We start from the raw sequence: 20,098 nt of genomic DNA on the forward strand, positions 1-20,098 counted from the left end.
GGGCTAAATGGGCGATGGGCATTAAGGAGGGCACTAGTTGGGATGAGCACTGGGTGTTATATGTCAGTGATGAATCACTGGGTTCTACTCCTGAAACCAATACTACACTGCATGTTAACTAACTTGAATTTAAATAAATTTTTAAAAAAAGAAATGATAAGATCTCCAGTTGTTCTGACCCTGTGGGAAAATCACTGTTAACTTCTTCTCGAAAAAGACTCGAGAAATTGTCTTTATATCAGTTCCTAGGATAGAGCTTTGAGTTGTGGTATCACTTTAAGGCATTGGAAGATTAGGCAAATTGAAAAAGCATCCAAAGCAATAAACATACAATGGTAAATAAACTGCCATGATCTCTGCCCTCAGGAAGCTTCCAGCAGGCAGGGCAAAAGGACCAGCAATCACTAACTACTACACTTCTCTGAGCTCTAGTGATTATCTTTCTTCAGATCCCTAATCTCCAACCCAAAAGGAGGGCTGAAAGGGCATCCACTTCAGCAAAGATCCATAGCCTTCCTTTGTTCTCTCACTGTTATAAAATCCCCATGAAGGCCTAGAATGTTAAGGGCTAACCTCACCCAACAAAATGGAATTGCAATGAATTTACACCTTCAAAATGTACATGATTTCTTTTCTAGATTAAAAGAGAAATAATCTGAGGGGTGCCTGGGTGGTTCACTTGGTTGAGTGTCTGACTTCAGCTCAGTTCACGTTCATGGGTTCGAGCCCCGCGTCAAGCTCTGTGCTGATAGCTCAGAGCATGAAGCCTACTTCTGATTTTGTGTGTGTGTGTGTCTCTCTCTCTCACTCTCTCAGTCTCCCCCTCCCCCATTTGCCCTCTGTCTCTCAAAAAATAAAAATAAACATTAAAAAATTTTTAAAAAGAGAAATAATTTGAGGTCATATTTTTTTTTTTTGTAGAATAGCAATGTACTTTATACTTCTTTTTGTTCCTTCCAGCACTGTCTTTCTAGCAATGATGATGATGGTGATGATACTCATTCCTCACATTTATGAGTGTCTTCTGTGTTCCAGACATGAGATAGGTTCTACATTTATCCTCACCTTACAGATGAGGAAGCTGAGGCATACATAGGCTAAGGAACTGGTCCAAGGTCATACAATGACCTTGGAAATGAAGCAGGCACCACACAAACCCAGGTGTTTTGGTTTCAGAGTTTATGCACTTCTCTGGTATGTTATAGCTGCCTCCAAATTTTTCTTCTTAGGAATTCAAAATTCTTTCAAAACTTAAGAAGAAAACCAATCATGAAGAGATCTTTAATATTAGAAGTGTTTTAGGCTTGATATTTTCTCTAATACACATAATAGGCATGCAATAGGAAAAGGTAAATGAATGAATGAAAGAATAAAAGGACTGAGAACCCAATGGCAATATTTTTGTCATTTAATTTGGTATTTTTATATTAAAACTAAGGGGAATCTACATTAAATGCATATGTCATTGGAAGTGGCAACCTTTGCTCTTTTGCTCCTAATACGTAGTTCATCTTAGAAAAATATGACACTAACTCCCTATGGGACATTCAAGAGCTTTGAGTAATAGATTCAGAAAGTATAATTAGTTTCTACGCATCAATCCACACTCCCCCATCCTGTCCTCTTTTCAGCAATGGCATAAATTGGTACTTTTAAGTTTAGAGTCCATGTAGCCATAGAACTAAGCAAAGCCAAATGCATATTATCCATAGGATCTACCTTTTGGGCAACATGGCAACTTAGATGACCCAAACAACACTCCCCAACAGAATACCTAAAAATGCTGGATAAAAATTCAAAACTTTTTTTAACATGCATGGCTGAGCAACAACAGTACAGTAAGACAAATCCTTAGGAATAAGAAAAAAGACAAAGCAGAAATCCAGAGGAAAAACTGAATAGTAAAGCTGATAATGACCATGGAATGCCTGGGGGGCTCTGTCAGTTGGTTGAGTGTCCGACCTCGGCTTCAGTCACGATCTCATGGTTCATGGGTTCCAGTCCTGCATCAGGCTCTGTGCTGACAGCTCAGAGCCTGGAGCCTGCTTTGGATTCTGTGTTTCCTTCACTCTCTGCCCCTCCCCCACTCGTGTGCTATCTCACTCTGTCTCTCAAAAATAAATTAATGTAAAAAAAATAATTTTAAGCCGATAATGATCTTGGTGGCATCAACTGATCATTATAGATCTTGATTTTTTCTCATCTTTTTCTTTTTTTGTTTTAATTTTTTTTAATGTTTATTTATTTTTCACAGAGAGAGACAGAGCATGCGTGGGGGAGGGGCAGAGAGGGAGGGAGACACAGAACCCAAAGCAGGCTCCCAGGCTGAGCTGTCAGCACAGAGCCCGACGCAAGGCTGGAACTTACAGACTGTGAGATCATGACCTGAGCCGAAGTTGGACTCAACCGACTGACCCACCCAGGTGCCCCCTCATCTTTTTCATCTCATGATACACATGGAAAATGATATTACAATAGCAATTGCTAGAACAAATGGAAGCATCTATATGTGATTTTGCAGAAACACTCATGTTTATTTCATATAAGACAGAAACTAAAGTAGTAAATATCAAATATATTGAATATATATCCAATATTAAATATAATTACATAATTTGAGTTTTCTTTCATGAAGAATATATATATTTTTCATTTTGTGTCATGCCTAAGATGGCTACATGCAATTCCTGATCAAAATGTGTTTGTTTTTGTTTTTTTAATTTTTAATGTTTATTTAATTTTGAGAGAGAGAGACAGAGCAAGCAGGGGAGGGGGAGAGAGAGAGGGAGACACAGAATCTGAAGCAGTCTCCAGGCTCTGAGCTGTCAGCACAGAGCCTGATGCAGGGGCTCAAGCCCAGTAACGGCGAGATCATGACCTGAGCAGAGGTTGGCCGCTTAACCGACTGAGCCACCCAGACGCCCCTCCTAATCAAAATGTTTAATGATGGTCTCTTCAAAAGTCTCACCATAGGGGCGCCCGGGTGGTTCAGTTGGTTAAGCGTCCAACTTCAGCTCAGGTCATGATCTCTCAGTCCATGAGTTCAAGCCCCGCTTTGGGCCCTGTGCTGACAGCTCAGAGCCTGAAGCCTGCTTCAGGTTCTGTGTCTCCCTCTCTCTCTGCCTCTCCCCAACGCATGCTCTGTCTCTCTCACTCTCAAAAATGAATAAATGTTAAAAAAAAAAATTTTTTTTAAGTCTCACTATAGATAAGCAGTTTTTTCCTTAAGTTTGTAGCAGATAAAAATTAATGAGCTTGGTAATCAATCAAGAAGTTAGAAAAAGAACAAGAAAATAAACCCAAAGAAAATAGGAGGGAAGGGGCGCCAGGGTGGCTCAGTCGGTTAAGTGGCTGACTTTGGCTCAGGTCATGATCTTGCGGTCCATGAGTTCGAGCCCGGCGTCGGGCTCTGTGCTGACAGCTCAGAGCCTGGAGCCTGTTTCAGATTCTGTGTCTCCCTCTCTCTGACCCTCCCCCATTCATGCTCTGTCTCTGTCTCAAAAATAAATAAGCGTTAAAAAAAAAAATAGGAGGGTAAAAAATAAAAGCAAAAATTATTGCTATTGAACAGAAAAATGCAATGCAAAAGAACAACAAAGATAAACTGGTTCTTTTTTAAAAAAACTAATAAATTGAACAAACTTTTGGCAAAATCAATCTAAAGAAAACAGAAACACAAACAAATAGCTCTTATACAATTATAATAGTATCAACAGCTTTATGTCAATATATTTGACAATGTAGATGAAACTCTTAGGAAATACATCTTTATAAACTGACTGAAGATAAAATAAAAACCTGACTGATTCTAACAGAAAGAAATATAATCAATAGTTCCAAACTTTCCTACAGAGAAATACCAGGCCCAGACAGTTTTATACGATAATTCTATTAAACATTCAAGGACCAGATAATTCCAATTGTACACAATTTCTTTCAAAGAATAGAAAAAGAGACTTCTCAGCTACTTTTATAGATCTTACAAAACCCTGATACCTAAACTAGATAAAGACATATGGCAATGCAAAAAAAAAGACCATACTTACTTATGAAATTATTTTAAAAATAAATAAAATATTAGAGACTGAGTCTCACAATATGTATAAAAGTTGGCTTTGTTTTTAAAATGCATCAACAGTAGAAAATCCAGTTTTATAACTCACTTCATCAATATAGATTATGCAGTAAAGTTATTTGATCATTTCAGTAGATGCAGAAAATGCATTTGATAAAATTCAACATGGGGCACCTGGGTGGCTCAGCTGGTTAAGCATCCAACCCTTGATTTCAGCTCAGGTCTTGATCTCATGGGCTCCAGGCTGACAGCTCAGAGCCTGCTTGGTATTCTCTCCCTCCCCCTCTCTTTCTGCCTCTCCCCTACATGCATGCATGCACTCTCTCTCTCAAAATAAATAAATTTTAAAGAAAAAAAAGTGGCATCCTTAAAACCAAGATGCTTTTAAAAACAAATAAATCAAAAGAAAAAAATAAAATTCAACATACATTCAAAATCTAAAAACTTCTTACCAATATAGGAATATAAGTGAACTTTCTTAACCTAATAAATAGTACTTGCATCTACAGCATGTCATACTAAACAGTAAAATATTGAAAACATCTCCTTTAAAAACAGAAACAGTAAAAAAAACTAATGTGTTACTCGAGAATATGTACATTAGTGATAAAACCATAAGAAATATAGGGTAATAACACAAAACTCAAGGAAGTGGCTACCTCTGGGCAGATATTATCAGCAAAGTGGGTAGTGGCTACACAAGTGGTCATTTTATTATTTTTTTTTAAACTGTACACACAAACACACACAGGCACTGCACACACAAATGTAAAATACATTATTCATAGTGTGTTCACAGACGAACTGAAACAATGATTCATTCTGCAAACGTTAAGCAAAGCCAGCATGATGGCGAGGCTAAGTAACATCATAACTACAACAGAAATTTAAATCACCTTCTCTTTCATTGGACAAGTTCAAGCTTGCCTTCATATAGGCCATATTTCTATACTAAACTCAGATAGTGCTTTAACACATTTGGAAATAAATTCCAAATAAATTGTTCGTGTCCCCGGGAGACTTAATGTGGAAGAGTTGTATGCTGGACTCATACTATGTCCTAAATAAATCTATAACAATTAAAACTTTAGTGTTTAGGGACCACCTCTCACAATCATTAGGTTGGGTTTTTTTAGAAACCTTTTGTAAAAAAAAAAAAATCAATTCTTTAATAGTACACAGTGGAGGGGAACAGCCCTTGTCAAATGAACTCCTATTGATTGCAGAACTTTTCCTCTTTGCTCTACGCACATCAAACTCAGCCCCCCAATTCTAACGAAGTCCCACAGCAATGCCAGTGTGCTCTACTGAACTGTGGTACCAGTACCGTTCCAGATTTTCTGCTTGGCCTGTTCAGGCAGAAACCTTAGTGGACACCGGGGCCGGCCAGAGGGGAAGCATCGAGGCTAATGACGGAGAATACCAAAGAGAATTTTTAAAATTTCTTTTTTTTTAATTTTTTTTTGTTTAGTTTTGTTTTAATGTTTATTCATTTTTGAGAGAGGGAGAGAAAGCAAGCATGACTGAGGGAGGGGCAGAGCTCCAGGGGAACAGAGGATCTGAAGCAGACTCCACGATGATGACATAAGACAGCCTGATGCAGGACTTGAACTCAGAACCGTGAGATCATGACCTGAGCCAACGTCAGACACTTAACAGACTGCATCACCCAGGCACCCCTAAAAAATTCTTTTTGAGTATGAGATGGGGGTAAAAAAAAAGGCTTGATGTTGAAGGGGAGTGTGGTTTTTGAATTTTCCTCTAAAGAACTTTCTGCACTTCAGGTTCCCAAAGAGATAAAATAGAAACGAGATACAATAAAATAGATTGAGTTCAGGTCCCACTTAGGAAAAAATAAAAAGTAAAAGAAAAGAAGAAAGGAACTTGTGTGTTCTTTGAGTGGCTTCCAGGGGAGAAAACTATGTGTGAGTCTAGCAGGCATTCATTCCTTCTCTTTTTATCTTGTATTTAAGGAAATAGAGACTAGGATATGTAGGTGGAGCTAGTTATGAAATCAGGTGTCCAGTTTTTCATTCTGAACATAGAAGCATTATTTGTCTATGGCTGGGGTCCATGTTCTGAGTTACTGTAAACATTATTTTTAAATTCTGGAAAGCTCCTAAAGTTTCCCAAGGAAGGTAATTTCCAATTCTACTTTTTTTCATTGCTCAGGCTGCTGCAGAGATGCAACCATAATGCATAGTTCATGACCACCAAGATCAAAGAGCCATTTCAAATTCCGCAGTGCTGAATTCCTCTACTTCTTTTGAATTCTCTAGTAACTACTATACCAGGTCTCCAGGGACCTGCTGATTCTCCAGTGATGTCCAAGTTATTCCAAAGTGTGCCTCTGCAGGCTAAGAAAAAAAACAGCCAAAATGTTCCGATGGGGAAAGACCATCCCAATGAGTCCTCTGCAGAAGTAGGCTACTGGAGCGTCACAATCTGCTTCTTAAAAGGTCATATAAGTTATAAAGAGTCATTTCAAAGAATTTATATAAAGACAAAGGACTTCAGAGAAGTCCAGGAGGAGTTGGCTTTTTCCTTGTAGATAAAGGAGGTTTCCCCTCTACTGCACATATTCTGAACAAATCCCTTTTCTTATTCTTTTTCACCCTTCATATTTTACCCTTCACTCTCTACCCTCTAACGTGTTATCTTGCAAGTAGTGTCAGGGGGAAAAGGACTGTGGACCTGACCTTACAAAAGGGAAAGTCCTGACAAACACAAGATGACAGGGCTGGAGCTCCCTCTAGAGCCCATCCTGCACTCGATGGAGGGGTCTCAGTAAAGTGAAGTGGGGCTAGGGAGATCCTGGCCCATTTCCCCATCTGAGTTCATCTTGCTGGGGAGCCCTTTCCAGCAGACTGAGAGGTCAGGAAGAGCAGAGCTAACCACTCTGACCTCCAGGACACAGCTGGGACACTGCCTGGCAGTGCTCACCAAGCATCTCTTTACCAGCGTGTCTAAAAGCGGAGTCTGACCGAGCATCCCTATTTAGCAAGGTCTCCAGTCCACCTCAACTCTGGATATTTACTCCAAAAGGGATGTAGGCAGAGAATGTTCATGTGTTCATTAATCCGTTCAGTGGTTTGGGTCATAGTCATAGACGTAGCCTTAACAAACTGATATTCTCCTTTTATAATAAGCTAATGACTTTACACCTGAAATGAAAATATTAACGAGGCCATGTTGAGTTTGTTTTTCTTACCTTCTTCAGGAAAGCTAAAGAAATACAAGGTGACTGGGGCACCAGGGTGGCTCAGTTGGTTGAGCATCCGACTCAATTTTGGCTCAGGTTATGATCTCGTGGTTCCTGAGTTCAAGCCCCACATCGGGTTCTGCACTGATAGTGTGGAGCCTGCCTAGGATTCTCTCTCTGATCCTCCTCAACTCACTTGCACACACAAGTGTGTGTGTGTGTGTGTGTGTGTGTGTGTGTGTGTGTCTCAAAATAAATAAATAAATGTTAAAAAAGATTCTTAAAAAAAAAGAGTTTAAGTTCGTGTTAACAGGGTGTAGCTCTTCCATTTTATTTGTCTAGAGTGATGACTCAAAGTAACAAAAATGTATTTTGGAGATAATTTTGAACTGTTCAATCACTTACAAACTTATAAAAAAAGAAAAAAGAAGAAGCAGCAGCTATGTTTTGAAAGCAATGTGGACAAGACAACCTTTGGATTATGTCAAGACCAAAGTACTTACGCATTCTTATTAAGTTCTTCTCAGATGATAGGGAAATATTATCAGATATTACTCAAATTATTTTCTCTTCACAGTTATCAAAAGCAACATCGAATATTCTTGATCTTTAGTAACATCATATAACAGAAACATTTTAGAGGTAGCATTTGCCCTTGGCCTATAGGAATTCAGTCTAAGAATAGTAGCAATGAGATCAGAGGTACAACCGGCAAAGGACCACCCCAGCTCTAGGTTAAGGAAACAAAAAGGACGGAATGAGGAATACCTCCCACTCCTAAGCAGGCTTGAAGGGAGAAGTCTGGTAAACATTTGGCAATGATTTTCCTTGTAAATACCAGCTCCTTCCCTTGATACAGCATGGTGAAAATGCACACTGAAGCAAATGCACATCAAGTTGGGAGGCAAGAGAAAGTAGAAACAGAACTGCCCTGGGAATCATGTGTGTTACTCTCAATTCCACCACCGTGTAATTTTGGGAAGACTCTTAATTTCTCTCAGACTCAGAGGCAACATTCTTCAGGGAAGGGGGAAAGTCTGATTTTTGGCTCAAACCACTTACTGGCATGAGACCTCGAACAACTTTTTAAGCCTCAATTTCTTCATCCGCAAAATGGGTATAATACCACTAACCTTGTAGAATTGCTGTGAACTATACACTAAAGATTTTTGAAAATGGTAGCTGCTCAATAGTTTAGTGTTTTCCATTACTGTTTCTTTACCTAGAAAATGAAGACACTGCTAAATAGTTATTAATATCCTTCCAACTGTTAAAAGCCTTTGAGTCTATATCCATTTGGCCCTGGGTTAAGTACATTTGTTTAAATGTTTGCTTAGAGAGATTGTTGCTCAGAGGTGGACCATGTCATTTTGCATTGCATGAATGAAATCAAATCACAGCTGGAAAAATAATTCTTATTTTCAATCCACCCACAAGTTAATAAGGAGACATTAGCGATCAAAGTCATTAATGGAAGAAAGAAAGAAAAAAAAGTCTCAAATATACTTAGGTTAAGTATATTTTATCAAATCTACATCTACCCTGTAATACAAAATTACCTATGAATTGGCACAAACTTTCACAATTTTCCAAAGAAGAGGTAATTCTTTTTTCTAAATTCACACTTTCATCTTCTCTCTAGAATAGTGACTACACCCCGCAGTAAGCAATATGTTATATGTTGTAATCTAGTCCACATATACATATATAAATATTTTAAGAAATAAAGGTTTCATGAAACCCTTACTATCTGCATTATATTCATATTTCCTATGGTTTTAATCCAAGCTTTAATGTTGATCATGATCTGCTCAATTGATGTCATGACCCATCAAAGGGTCACCAACCACAGTTTGTAAAACACTACAGTACAGCCTTTCTCTATGAAGGTTTCTAAGAAATGCCAACTATTCAGTGCTACATCTTTTCCAGGTAACTGGTTAAAAGGTAGATATTCAGTTAACTAATATTTGGCATTATAGTTCTACAATATTGATGGTTTTTAATCATCTGTATCTTAAATTTAATTAATCTAGCATGCACTAACTACCCATTCCTAATGTGTTCTGTAAATATATTTATCCTAAATACTCCATAGTTAGGATAGGTTCCCTTTCCCTATGAAAGGCATTATAGAGGGGCACCTGGGTGGCTCAGTCAGTTAAGCTTCTGACTCTTGATCTCAGCTCAGGTCTTGATATCAGGGACATGAGTTCAAGCCCCACACTGGCTCCACGCTGGGTGTGGAGCATACTTTAAAAATTTTTTAAATAAAAAGTCGGGGCGCCTGCGTGGCTCAGTCGGTTAAGTGTCCGACTTCGGCTCAGGTCATCATCTCACGGTCCATGATTTCGAGCCCCGTGTCAGGCTTTGTGCTGTCAGTTCAGAGCCTGGAGCCTGCTTCAGATTCTCTGTCTCCCTTTCTCTCTGAACCTCCCCACTCACACTGTCTCTATCAAAAAATGATTAAACGTTAAAAAAAATTAAAAATTAAAAAAAACATTATAGAAATCAATTTAGCTTCACAATCTGTAACTAGATTTTCAAAGAGAAACTACAGGAATTCTATTTATCAAATTTCACAATGACTTTTTCTTTCTTTGGTTGGCTTATTTTAATCCTCTATATTTTCATCTGCCATACAGGAAGTTTGATCATCTCTCTCTTTGAATAGATTGATATTAGAATCTATTATAACCCCTGAGTAGTAGGGGGGTGTACAACAGAGCCTTAATCTTTGCTTCTTGGGAACTGAGATTGGCATACAGCTTTGCAAGGTAATGCATATTCCAGCCTTCTGCTCGTCCTATGCCAATATATTTTTAAGCATTGATGATATCAACTCCAACAGGCTTTTGATGTTCTGAAATTCCACAGGCTTTGCAACCTTGAATTTCTTCTCGTCTTTTCTATTCATATTTCATTTATCGGTGTCACTCTTCAATGTCCCTGTCATTCTCCACAGCTGGATCTATTTGCCTATTTTTTAAAATACTGAGCCTTCTGTCAAGGATAATACTTCTCATTTTGATTTTTTGCAACCTCACTCTTGATCTTCATTAAAACCAAAAAATGGGGGCACCCAGGTGGCTCAGACACGTAAGCATCCAGTTCTTGATTTCAGTTCCAGTCATGATCTCACAGTTTTGGGGACTGAACCCCACGGCAGGCTCTGCACCAACCACGCAGAAACTGCTTGGAATTCTCTCTCCTGTCTCTCTGCCCCTCCCCTACTTGCATGTGTGCACCCACACACACATGCATTCTCCTTCTGTCTCAAAATAAATAAACATTAAAAATGGAGGGGAGGTGTAGAGCACCCTGCCCCCGAGACTATTTCCACAAGGTGTCTCCAGACACTTAAGGAAATGGGTCTATGATGCATGCCATACCAAAGCTAGGGCTGAGTTCCCTTCACACTCCTGTGTGCCATTGTTTTCTAACCGGACAAAGAATGAGGACAACTCTCTCGATTAGTTAAGTTCTGTCTGTCCATTTCTGAGCTAAGGCCTCTTTTCTGATCTGCAATCACTTACCATTCCTTTCACTAACTTTCACTACTCTGCCACTAGCCCTTCCATTGATGAGTCATAATCTCAAAATTTCATGCAGTTAGACTAATTTCACTCAGCCTATCACTTAGGATCCTTTCACCTATTCAGCAGACACAGCCCCTGCCGCACTGCACATCTGGTTGCATGAGTGTTGGAGAGATGTCAGAATCCCGGTATGCGAGACCCATTATGGCGATCTCGTGTCAGCAACACTATTTCAGAAAGGGTTACTTTCTTCGTTCATTCTGTCCAGTAGTAGTTAGGTAGGGTTCACGTCTATGGTGGTCAAAAAATGATCTTTCTCTTGCAAACCTCTCATTTGTCTGTTTCATTTTCGCAGAGGACATGAGAAATGTGTTCAAGATTACAGTTAGGACAGGGTAAACTAAGAAATGACACTCTGACCCTGTGCAATAAGCACATCATAGAATCATAACCATCATTTGAGAGATGCATAATATCAATTATGTGGACATTAAGAATGCTGGCAGAGGTCATTTTCTTTTTTGAAATGCCCCAATGACTTTTCATAACAGTTTTACGTTTAAGCCATCAAATAACTTACCTACTACTGGCTATATGAACCAGCCTCTTACTTTCTGTCATTATTAATATCTTCTTGTTATTATTAAGAATAAAGGTCAGCTCCTTGGTCTTTCCTCATATCAAATAAAAATTCCAGTTGACTCATTATAAGAAAAAATCACATTAATTAAAGCTGGTGCTGACCCCCAAAGTTCAACTATATTATGGAAATTACACTTTAAAACTCTCCCAGTTGTCATGTCATTAAGCCCCCCAAATTAGAATTCTCTCAGGGAGTCTGCTCTTTGCTTCTCGCCAGTGTGACCTGAGGTTCTGTCTCCTCCTCACCCTATAGCCTCACACCATACACAGAGGTGCACTGAGCCACACACTCCACCTACAGTTATGTGCTCTGCTCGCTTCTTTTCTTAATTCTTTTAATGTTTATTTATTTTTGAGAGAGAAAGAGAGACACAGAGTGTGAGCGGGGGAGGGGCAGAGAGAGAGGGAGACACAGAATCTGAAGCAGGCTCCAGGCTCCAGGCTCCGAGCTGTCACCAGAGCCCGAAGTGGGGCTCGAACTCATGAACAGTGAGATCATGACCTGAGCCGAACTTGGATGGTTAACCGACTGAACGATCCAGGCGCCCCTCTGCTTTCCCTCATTTAAAATTTTTTTCACTTTGAAAGATTCCTAAGGTATGTACATAAAATGCAATATACCGGCCTGGCCATCTGGATTCTCTTATCACAATATCATACCAAACATAAGCACTTATCACTAAATAATTGTTTTCATGGGTAAGCATCTGATACCACATTCTGGTTAAGTATATATTTATTTATCTATTGCTGAATAGAAGTATATAAGCACCTTGTTAGCATTTTTACAATGGAAAAAAAAAAGCTGTTAAATGCGCAGCCTTGCACCAAGACAAAAAACACCTAACAATATACTGCATGGGCTATATGGGGTCTGTTATTTTTCACAGATGTTCACTTAAAATCCCACTGTTATAAAAATCATTTGTTTTGACATTCACATTAATATATTTTTCAACATCTATTCAACTGTCACATCCCTTGTCATGCTGCATAAAAGCAAAAAAAAAAAAAAAAGAAAGAAAGAAAGAAAACAGTTTCTGAATTCTCATTTTAAATCACTTTCTTATAAGTGTGACTTGGCAAATAGAAAATTCTTATAGGTGGAGCATAGTGTTAGAAAATGAAAACTGCCGTCACCAGTTGTACACCCCCTTCCCTCTGCATCTGGGCAAGTATGTGGAATGCCCTGGAAGAAGAAAAACCCCTCTTTAAGGTCATTCCGTAACTCTGAACTTAGGATGGATTAACAGCTCTTTGAGGCAGGACGTCACTTCCTCATAGGCCCAGCACCAGCCCAAGGGTAAGAATTGGTGAAGGTCCTGAAGGCCTGTAAGTTCTAGCCTTGTCTCCTCTTCCGAGACCTGCATCACAGCTCTGCCACCCGTCTGAGCAGATCTGGCAGGATCCCTGGCAGGTCCAAGAACACATCTGCAATGACGCCCAGACAGATAAAGGGAAAGTGTGCAAGACACATCCTCTCCTGTCTGGATTGCTCCTGAAGGTATGGAAGCAAATTCAATATAGAACAGGGTCCCTGCTCCAATGAAAGCCTGATCTTGTGATTCTTCCATAGAACCTCCTTTTGAATGATTTTTTTTTCATGAGAAATCAAATGAGGAAAAGGAAAAACTCGCTGAACCCTAAGATATAATTGACGATGTCCTATGGTTGTAATAAAGATCATGACCCTTGCATCAGAAAAGACCCCCATTTGGGAGTAAGTTCATCATGAATTAGGCTGCAAGTCACAATCACTGCTGTCAAAGAATGGTGGAAGAGATCCTTCAGTGCAATTACTGCTACAAACCAATGAGAAAGATGAGCATTGTGGCTTCAAAGAATATATGACATTCACTTCTCAACAGGGCATGTGGGAAATTTTAAATCTCCCCTTTTCATTCTTTACCCCATTAATCATTCATTTTCCTATTCACGAACAATTTATTGAATATCTACTATTCAGCACATGACATGCACATACTACTGTGTGTCAAGGCACAGCAGTAAGAACACAAGAACAGTAACCATACCTAACACTCATAGAGCACTCATAGTGCACCAGGCACTGTTCCCAGGGTACACATTAGCTCTTTAATCCTTGCACCAATCGCCTGAGGTAAGCACAAGTACATGCCCACTTTGCAGATGAGCAACTGAAATACAGAGAAATTCATTCCCTCGGTCATACAGTCAGTGAGTGTCAGAGCCAGGTTTGAAACCCACATCTTTTCACTACGGTGTCCAGATCTTGACCTTTATGCAATATGAAGAAAAACAGACAGGGTTTTATGGAAATTTCCATGTACTGGAGAAGACAGACGTTAAACAAATGCACAAACACCTCTATCATCTCAAATGTTGATAAGATAGATAAGAGCAAAGTGCCCTGAGACAGTATCATACAATATTGCAAAAGCTCTTCTTACAGGCTAAGAAATGCAGTGATTACCTCTGATGATTCTCTTCTCACCTAAACAACAAAGTTATAAAATTTAAGAAAGGAAGTTGGCTAAAAAGAGCTGAGAAAAACTAAGGCAGGGAAGCAGGGGAAAGTGACTAAGCAATTCAGCCCGTAACCCTTGCCATACAGCCTCGCCATCTTGGTGGCGCTTCTTGTTGGTACACTCCAAACGACAAGAGGTGAGGATGTGGCAAATGCGATCCCTTCTCCCAAACTGATCTCTCCTGAATAAAGAAATCCAATCTGGAGCTGGAGCCCTACTTCATAGATGAAAGCAATTCCTTTCATCTGCTGCTTGTCCCCAAGAAGTCCATGGTGGATGTCTAAAAAACCATAAATTTTACTTTAATGCTTTAGCATATTTTTTTAAGTTTATTCATTTGTTTTGAGAGAGAGAGAGAGGGAAAGCACAAGCCGGGAAGGGGCAGAGAGAGAGAGGAGAGGGAGAGAATCCCAAGCAGGCTCCACATTGTCAGCACAGAGCCTGATATGGGGCTTAAACTCACAAACCGTGAGACCATGACCTGAGCCAAAGTCTGACCCTCAACCAGCTGAACCACCCAGGCACCCCTAGCTTATTTTTTATTTTAGCTAATTTCTACATCCAATGTGGGACTTGAACTTACAACCTCAAGATCAAGAGGCATGTGCTCAACTGACTAAGCCAGCCAGGCACCCCTTAATGCTTTAGCTTATTAGAAAAAGAAAAGATTTCTTTGGCCTATAACAGTTAACACTTGGGCTTCTGGAAACAATTCCAGACATGGCTTACAGTCAATAAAACAAATAAACAAAACAACACCCTTATGAGACTTGGCTATTAATAGACTTGGAAACAGACAGACACACTGATTTTAAAGAGCAAGAACATGGAAGCAGAGAATCAAGTTCCCAGAGCAACAAAATTCTCTTTCCATCCTGATTAAAAAAAAAAAAATCTGGACTTTATTACCTACTTGACCAGTTAGTGTGAGAGAAATCATACAGAAAGAATAAAAGTCTCTTTTCTTCCCAAGAAGTTGTCTCTCTGTAAATTAAGAAAATGTTGCATCTCTTATTGCTGTTACTTATTCTATGTATTATTTTTATGTCTTCAGTCTTTATATTAGACATGGTCCATAAGTATAGGATTACATCCAGAAGTAGTGTGACATAACTAGCTCCTAATTCGGCAACTTCACTCTACTGAGGTTAATAATGATTTACAGGGGAGAGCAAGAGGGACAGAGCAAGGAGTTCATAATAGCACCATTAATTATATGTGCTTCGCATATCTAGATAGAAGACCAACATCATTTTCAGGTCCAATAAATTAAGTACTTTTTCTAGTTCCTTGCTCAGAATCATAATAAGGATAACTCTTGATGTTGTATTGCCCCCAAGAAAGTCTCCTGCTTCCTCATCTTCTTATCATTTCATATGGGATTTTATGTTCTACTTGGCTCTGATTTATGGTGTTACTACGTGAAAATGCTTAGATACCTGAAAACACAAGTTAGTTGCTTGACTTCCAATGAGGGTTAAACAGTCTCTAATAAGCAAATAGCACATTAAGTCTCATCTGTCATAGCTTGCAAATTACACTTGAGATTAGCCTAGGTACAGTTAAATTATAAGCATGAGAAGGCGGAACATGAGAGGGGAATGGTCTAAAGGTTAAAACCTAAACTTTGAGAATAACTTACGTTGTGCTAAATTTCTTGTTAGTGTCGTGAGACTTCAAAAAAGAAAACCACTACATGTGACATCTTTTTTAAAATGCTTCTTTAATTAATTATTAAGTAGGCTCTACGCCCAACGTAGGGCTCGAACTCACACCCCAGAGGTCAAGAGCTGCATGCTCTACCGACTGAGCCAGTCAGGGGCTCCTAAATGTGACATTCTTCAAAAGTATCTTCTATATCCCACTCCTTAAAAATCTGTGAACATAATTGACTTTTATTCTTAACTACCCCATCGTCATAATCCATTCTCCCTTAATTAATATATTTCATTAATAAACAAAATTATGTCTTTCTGTGGTTTATCTAGGAATACCAAATAAATTGTGAAGAAAGGTTTTAAAAAGTATGTCTACAAGCTAAAGTCCTGGACTCCTTCAAAAATGAAGTAAATGCCCAAATAGCTTCATTAGCACAAAGGCCATCATCACATTTTATGGTGACGTATTGGAAACAGGATCGTGTATTTATGTCAAATTTCTGAAAACATGACATCATATTTTACTACCCCAGAATGATTCCTCTCTGCTCTATTCCAGGAAAAGGAAAGAAAAAAAAACACCATAATAGTTGCAGTCGTATTAACTTCAAAGCTGGCAATTCTTTCCCAAAGATGTTTTCTTTCCTTTTTAAAATAAGACAAAAACAGAACAGCTTGGGTTCAGAGTATGGAAACTCATAAAAAAAAATATTTAAGAATACGTTGCTGAGAAATCACCCGCAAATTACTTTGAGACCTTCGAAAAACAATCTACTTTGAATCACCAGTCTAAATAGGTCATTTAACTTAGAAAAATTAAAATTAGCTGTGCAGGGTCAATTCCTTTTCTAAAAAACAGCTGCATCCTCAGTGTCCTCTTGTCGTCAAAGTCAAACCAGAGCCAAATGTCAAGAACAACTATAATACATGACTTTATTCCAAATCTCAAAGTTAGTCTGCTCTTGAAATGGCCACAAAAGTTAACATTATATATAAAAACAGAGAGCGTCTGTGGGGTGCTTGGAGCATTTCAGGAGGATAGTGGTTTGGGGGCGGTGGTTCTCTCCCAAGGCTCTTTTCTTGCCTTTCACCTGCACATGTTCCCATAACATGGCAAATCAAAATCAGCTGAGACACGCACTTCATACATAGCAAATACTTCCATAACACAAGTTTAGGCTCCCACAAGTTTCTCTTATGCCAACCAGAAATACAAGGTCATGAACTGTCATGTTCTTGTCCAGCACCTCTAAGGGCTTCATCATCCTGGTAAACTCGGGGATCAAGTCCCTACTCCCCCAAAAACCTCCCCAAACGTAAGAGTAAGTACAAAATCCTAAAGGTAACATGAGCCTTAAAGAATGAAAACAATAAGACCAAACACAAATGAAACCATTTGACTGCCTGAAATATCCTATATGCTTGCACAACCAGATCACCCATAAAATTAAAAGGACCCAACCATGTTGGAACAGGAGGGTGTCAAGTGTTGGAGGCTGCCTTTATAAGGCAGGGCATCCAAGGTGGCTACCAGAGTGGGAATCCGCATTACAGGAAGGAGAGAAAGGAGTCAGTTTTGTTTCACGATTCTCCAAAGCCACCGGGAAACGCACCCCTATCCTTTCTGGGTTAAAAGTAACTTTAATGCTCAGAAAAAGTACTTCCATGTCCTCTAGCTAGAAACATTCTATCAACCACAGGCAAAAGCGATCAGAAATAATAATGGAACAGGTTTTCCTCTCAGCCCATCTCCCTAAAGCCACTTCCCCAAAATGAGATCTCGAGAAATCTTGATTCCCTCAAGATCTCTGCTTAAGGATTTAACGTAAGGACCTTTGCCAACAAGGAAGCAAACGGAAGACTTGACATTAACATTTGGGGAATTGCTAAAAGGAGCATGCTAAGCTACATTTTTCTTAAAAGGCTGAAAACCACAACAGGATTAGCATCTACTCATTTCCAGATGGATGATAAAATTTTTGTAACTGCCCGGGACAGAGTGAAACAGTTTCACTCCAGCACCACCCCCTCCTGAAGCAATGACAGAAACAGTCCCACAGAGGGACAGGGCAGGCTGACTCTCCTTCCACTACAACCTCTCCAAATCCGCTTTTCGCCAGGCTGGGTCAGCCCCCTCCTTAGTCCCTCAGCTCGCGCCCTAAGCGGCCGGCCCCTTCTCCCCACCTCCATTTACGAGCGGACTCGGCCCAGCAACCGCCCTTCCTCCGGCGCGTCCCCCTGGGCGGCGTCCCCCGCGCTGGGGAGGTTCTGGAAAGCCCGGGACAACGCGCGGGTGCCGGGCTGGGGAACCCCGGGGGTTCCGGCCGCCCAGGGCTCCCGCCCTCACCCCACCCCCCACGCCCTGGCGGATTAAGTTGCTCTGCACCCCGCGGCGCGCACAGCCCCCGCCCCTCCTACTCCCGCCCCTCCGGGCTCGGGCGCCCCGCGGTCCCCCCCCCCCCCCCGCCTCCGCGGAGGTGAGCGCGCACTCACCGGAGGTGAGCTGCATCCAGGCACAGATCTTGTACACCGTAGCCGTGTTGCAGAAGAAGAAGAGGGTGAAGCAAACGATGCAGGCGATGATGAGCATCATGGAGAGGCCGATGAAGAAGGAGGCGGCTTTGAAGGCGCCCGAGGGCAGCGTGGAGAAGTCCGTGAAGCTGCCCCTGCAGGTCAGCTCCCGGGAGAAGCCGTTGCCGATGCAGTAGTGGAAGAGCCCGAAATAGCCGGCTTGCGGGGTGTCCACGCCGTCGCCAATCCAGTAGGGCTGGATGAAGCACACCACGTTGACGATAGCAAAGCAGATGGTGAAGATGGCCCACAGCACGCCGATGGCCCGCGAGTTCCGCACATAGTTGGTGTGGTACAGCTTGGCAGCCTCCTGAGCCGGGAGCATCGCGGCGGCGGCGGCGGCAGCGACGGCGGCTCCGGGCATTCTCCCCCTCCTCCTCCTCCTCCTCGTCCTCCGCCTCCCCCCGCCTCTCCGCGCTCAGGAGACACACTCACCGAGCCGCGCGCGCTGCAACTCCCCTGCCTCTGCCTCAGCCCAGCAGCGCCAGTTTCAGAGTCTGCATCCTCGCTCCCGGAAGGAGGGCGGGGGAGCGCTGAGCACCCCTCCGGCTCGCCTGGCACAGCCTCCCGGCCCCCCTCCCTCCCTCCCTCCTGGCCCGGGCTCCAGCCCTCCTCGCCGCCCTCCACCCCTCTACCCGCCGCCGCCGCTGCAGCTGCTGCAGCTGAAGGCGGCAAATCCCGCGCGGGGCAGTGTGGCGCGCGAGCTCGGGCGCCCCCCACTCCGCTTCCCGCCTTCCGCCCCATGCCCCCTCCCCCCGCCGGCCGCCCCGGGGCGCGGAGGACCGCCACCACTCTAGGACGCCCCTCGAGTGGTGGGCGTGTGCCACAGAAGCGGGACTGGAGTTGGGGGGCGTGGGGTGAGAATCTAAGGAGCCAGCGGGAGCACCCATAGGGATCCTAGAGGCGATTCCAGGATCCCGGTTGGTGTTAGGGAGCGGGCGTGGGAGGCTGACTCTGGGAGCATTTCTGCACCGCACAGCAACGTGCTTCGACCTCTGCATCTTTGCGGAGGCGCGAGGGGCCGCGCGGCAGGTGCAGGCAAGAGACGCCAGGAAGAGGAGACGTACTGCCCCCCAGAGCCTCTCTGTTACAACCACAGAACTGCCCCCTGGCTAACTCCTCCGTTGCCAGGTGTTCCACGAGGTGGAGACAGAAGTTGGACAGGAGCCTCGCAGACAATCATGTAAAAGGCACAATTCAGGGGTGGTCTCATAGCTGCTCTACTGAGCTTGTTTCCTCTTCGCGTTACCCCCCAGCATGCAGCCAACCGAACTGTAGCCGGTGGATGCCCTGTACTTTCCTTTAAGTCAGGTCATTTTCCACACAAATCCTGCCATCGATGGAGCCTGCGGGGCATGGAAGTGACTGGGTCACAGAAACGTGTAGATTGTCTGAAAACACTGGGTTCTTTGGCTAGTGTTGTATTTCTTAGGCAAATATTCGTTGGCAACTATTCTGTGTCTAGGCACTGCGCTGAGTGCTAAGGATACAGTGAAGACAACGGACGATTGTTTTCATTGTCCAGGTATCTCTCACAACCCAAAGCTCCAGCTAGCCAGAGAGTTGTTTTCAGAGTAATTTTCCTGTGAACTATCCACAGTGTAATTCCTTACATTTTCATGTAGCATTGCTGTTTTACACCTGTACTTTGTACTGTTTCCTTAGTTTAATTTTTTCCCTTTACAGTCGTTCCGTTGCTCTTTTAACAGTCCCTGCCTTTCAATCTCCATTTCCTTCTTTTCCATTGGCCACTCTTGGTTTCTGCTGATTCTGATGTAAAGAAACATGTAAACACCACCACCACCCCACCCCCCTCAAAGCAACGAAACCAGAATGCTCAATAGCAGCTGACAATATTGGTAATAAACCATTTTGGCCCATGTGACCATTGAATTCTCTGAGCA

The 20,098-nt window shown here is 41.9% G+C and overlaps 1 protein-coding gene across 3 annotated transcripts in view; it reads right to left on the reverse strand.

Moving 5' to 3' along the window:
- Positions 1–18,558, reverse strand: part of LHFPL3 (LHFPL tetraspan subfamily member 3) — a 572,114-nt gene extending 553,556 nt beyond the window's left edge. For all 3 annotated transcript variants that reach the window (XM_043588653.1, XM_043588655.1, XM_043588654.1), the window contains exon 1: positions 18,117–18,558. In XM_043588653.1, the coding sequence (XP_043444588.1) occupies positions 18,117–18,558 (442 nt within the window). The remainder of the gene's footprint in view (positions 1–18,116) is intronic.
- Positions 18,559–20,098: the final 1,540 nt, after the last annotated feature.

This window comes from Prionailurus bengalensis, chromosome A2, assembly GCF_016509475.1.
Source record: "Prionailurus bengalensis isolate Pbe53 chromosome A2, Fcat_Pben_1.1_paternal_pri, whole genome shotgun sequence".
In the NCBI taxonomy this organism is placed as follows: Eukaryota; Metazoa; Chordata; class Mammalia; order Carnivora; family Felidae; genus Prionailurus; species Prionailurus bengalensis.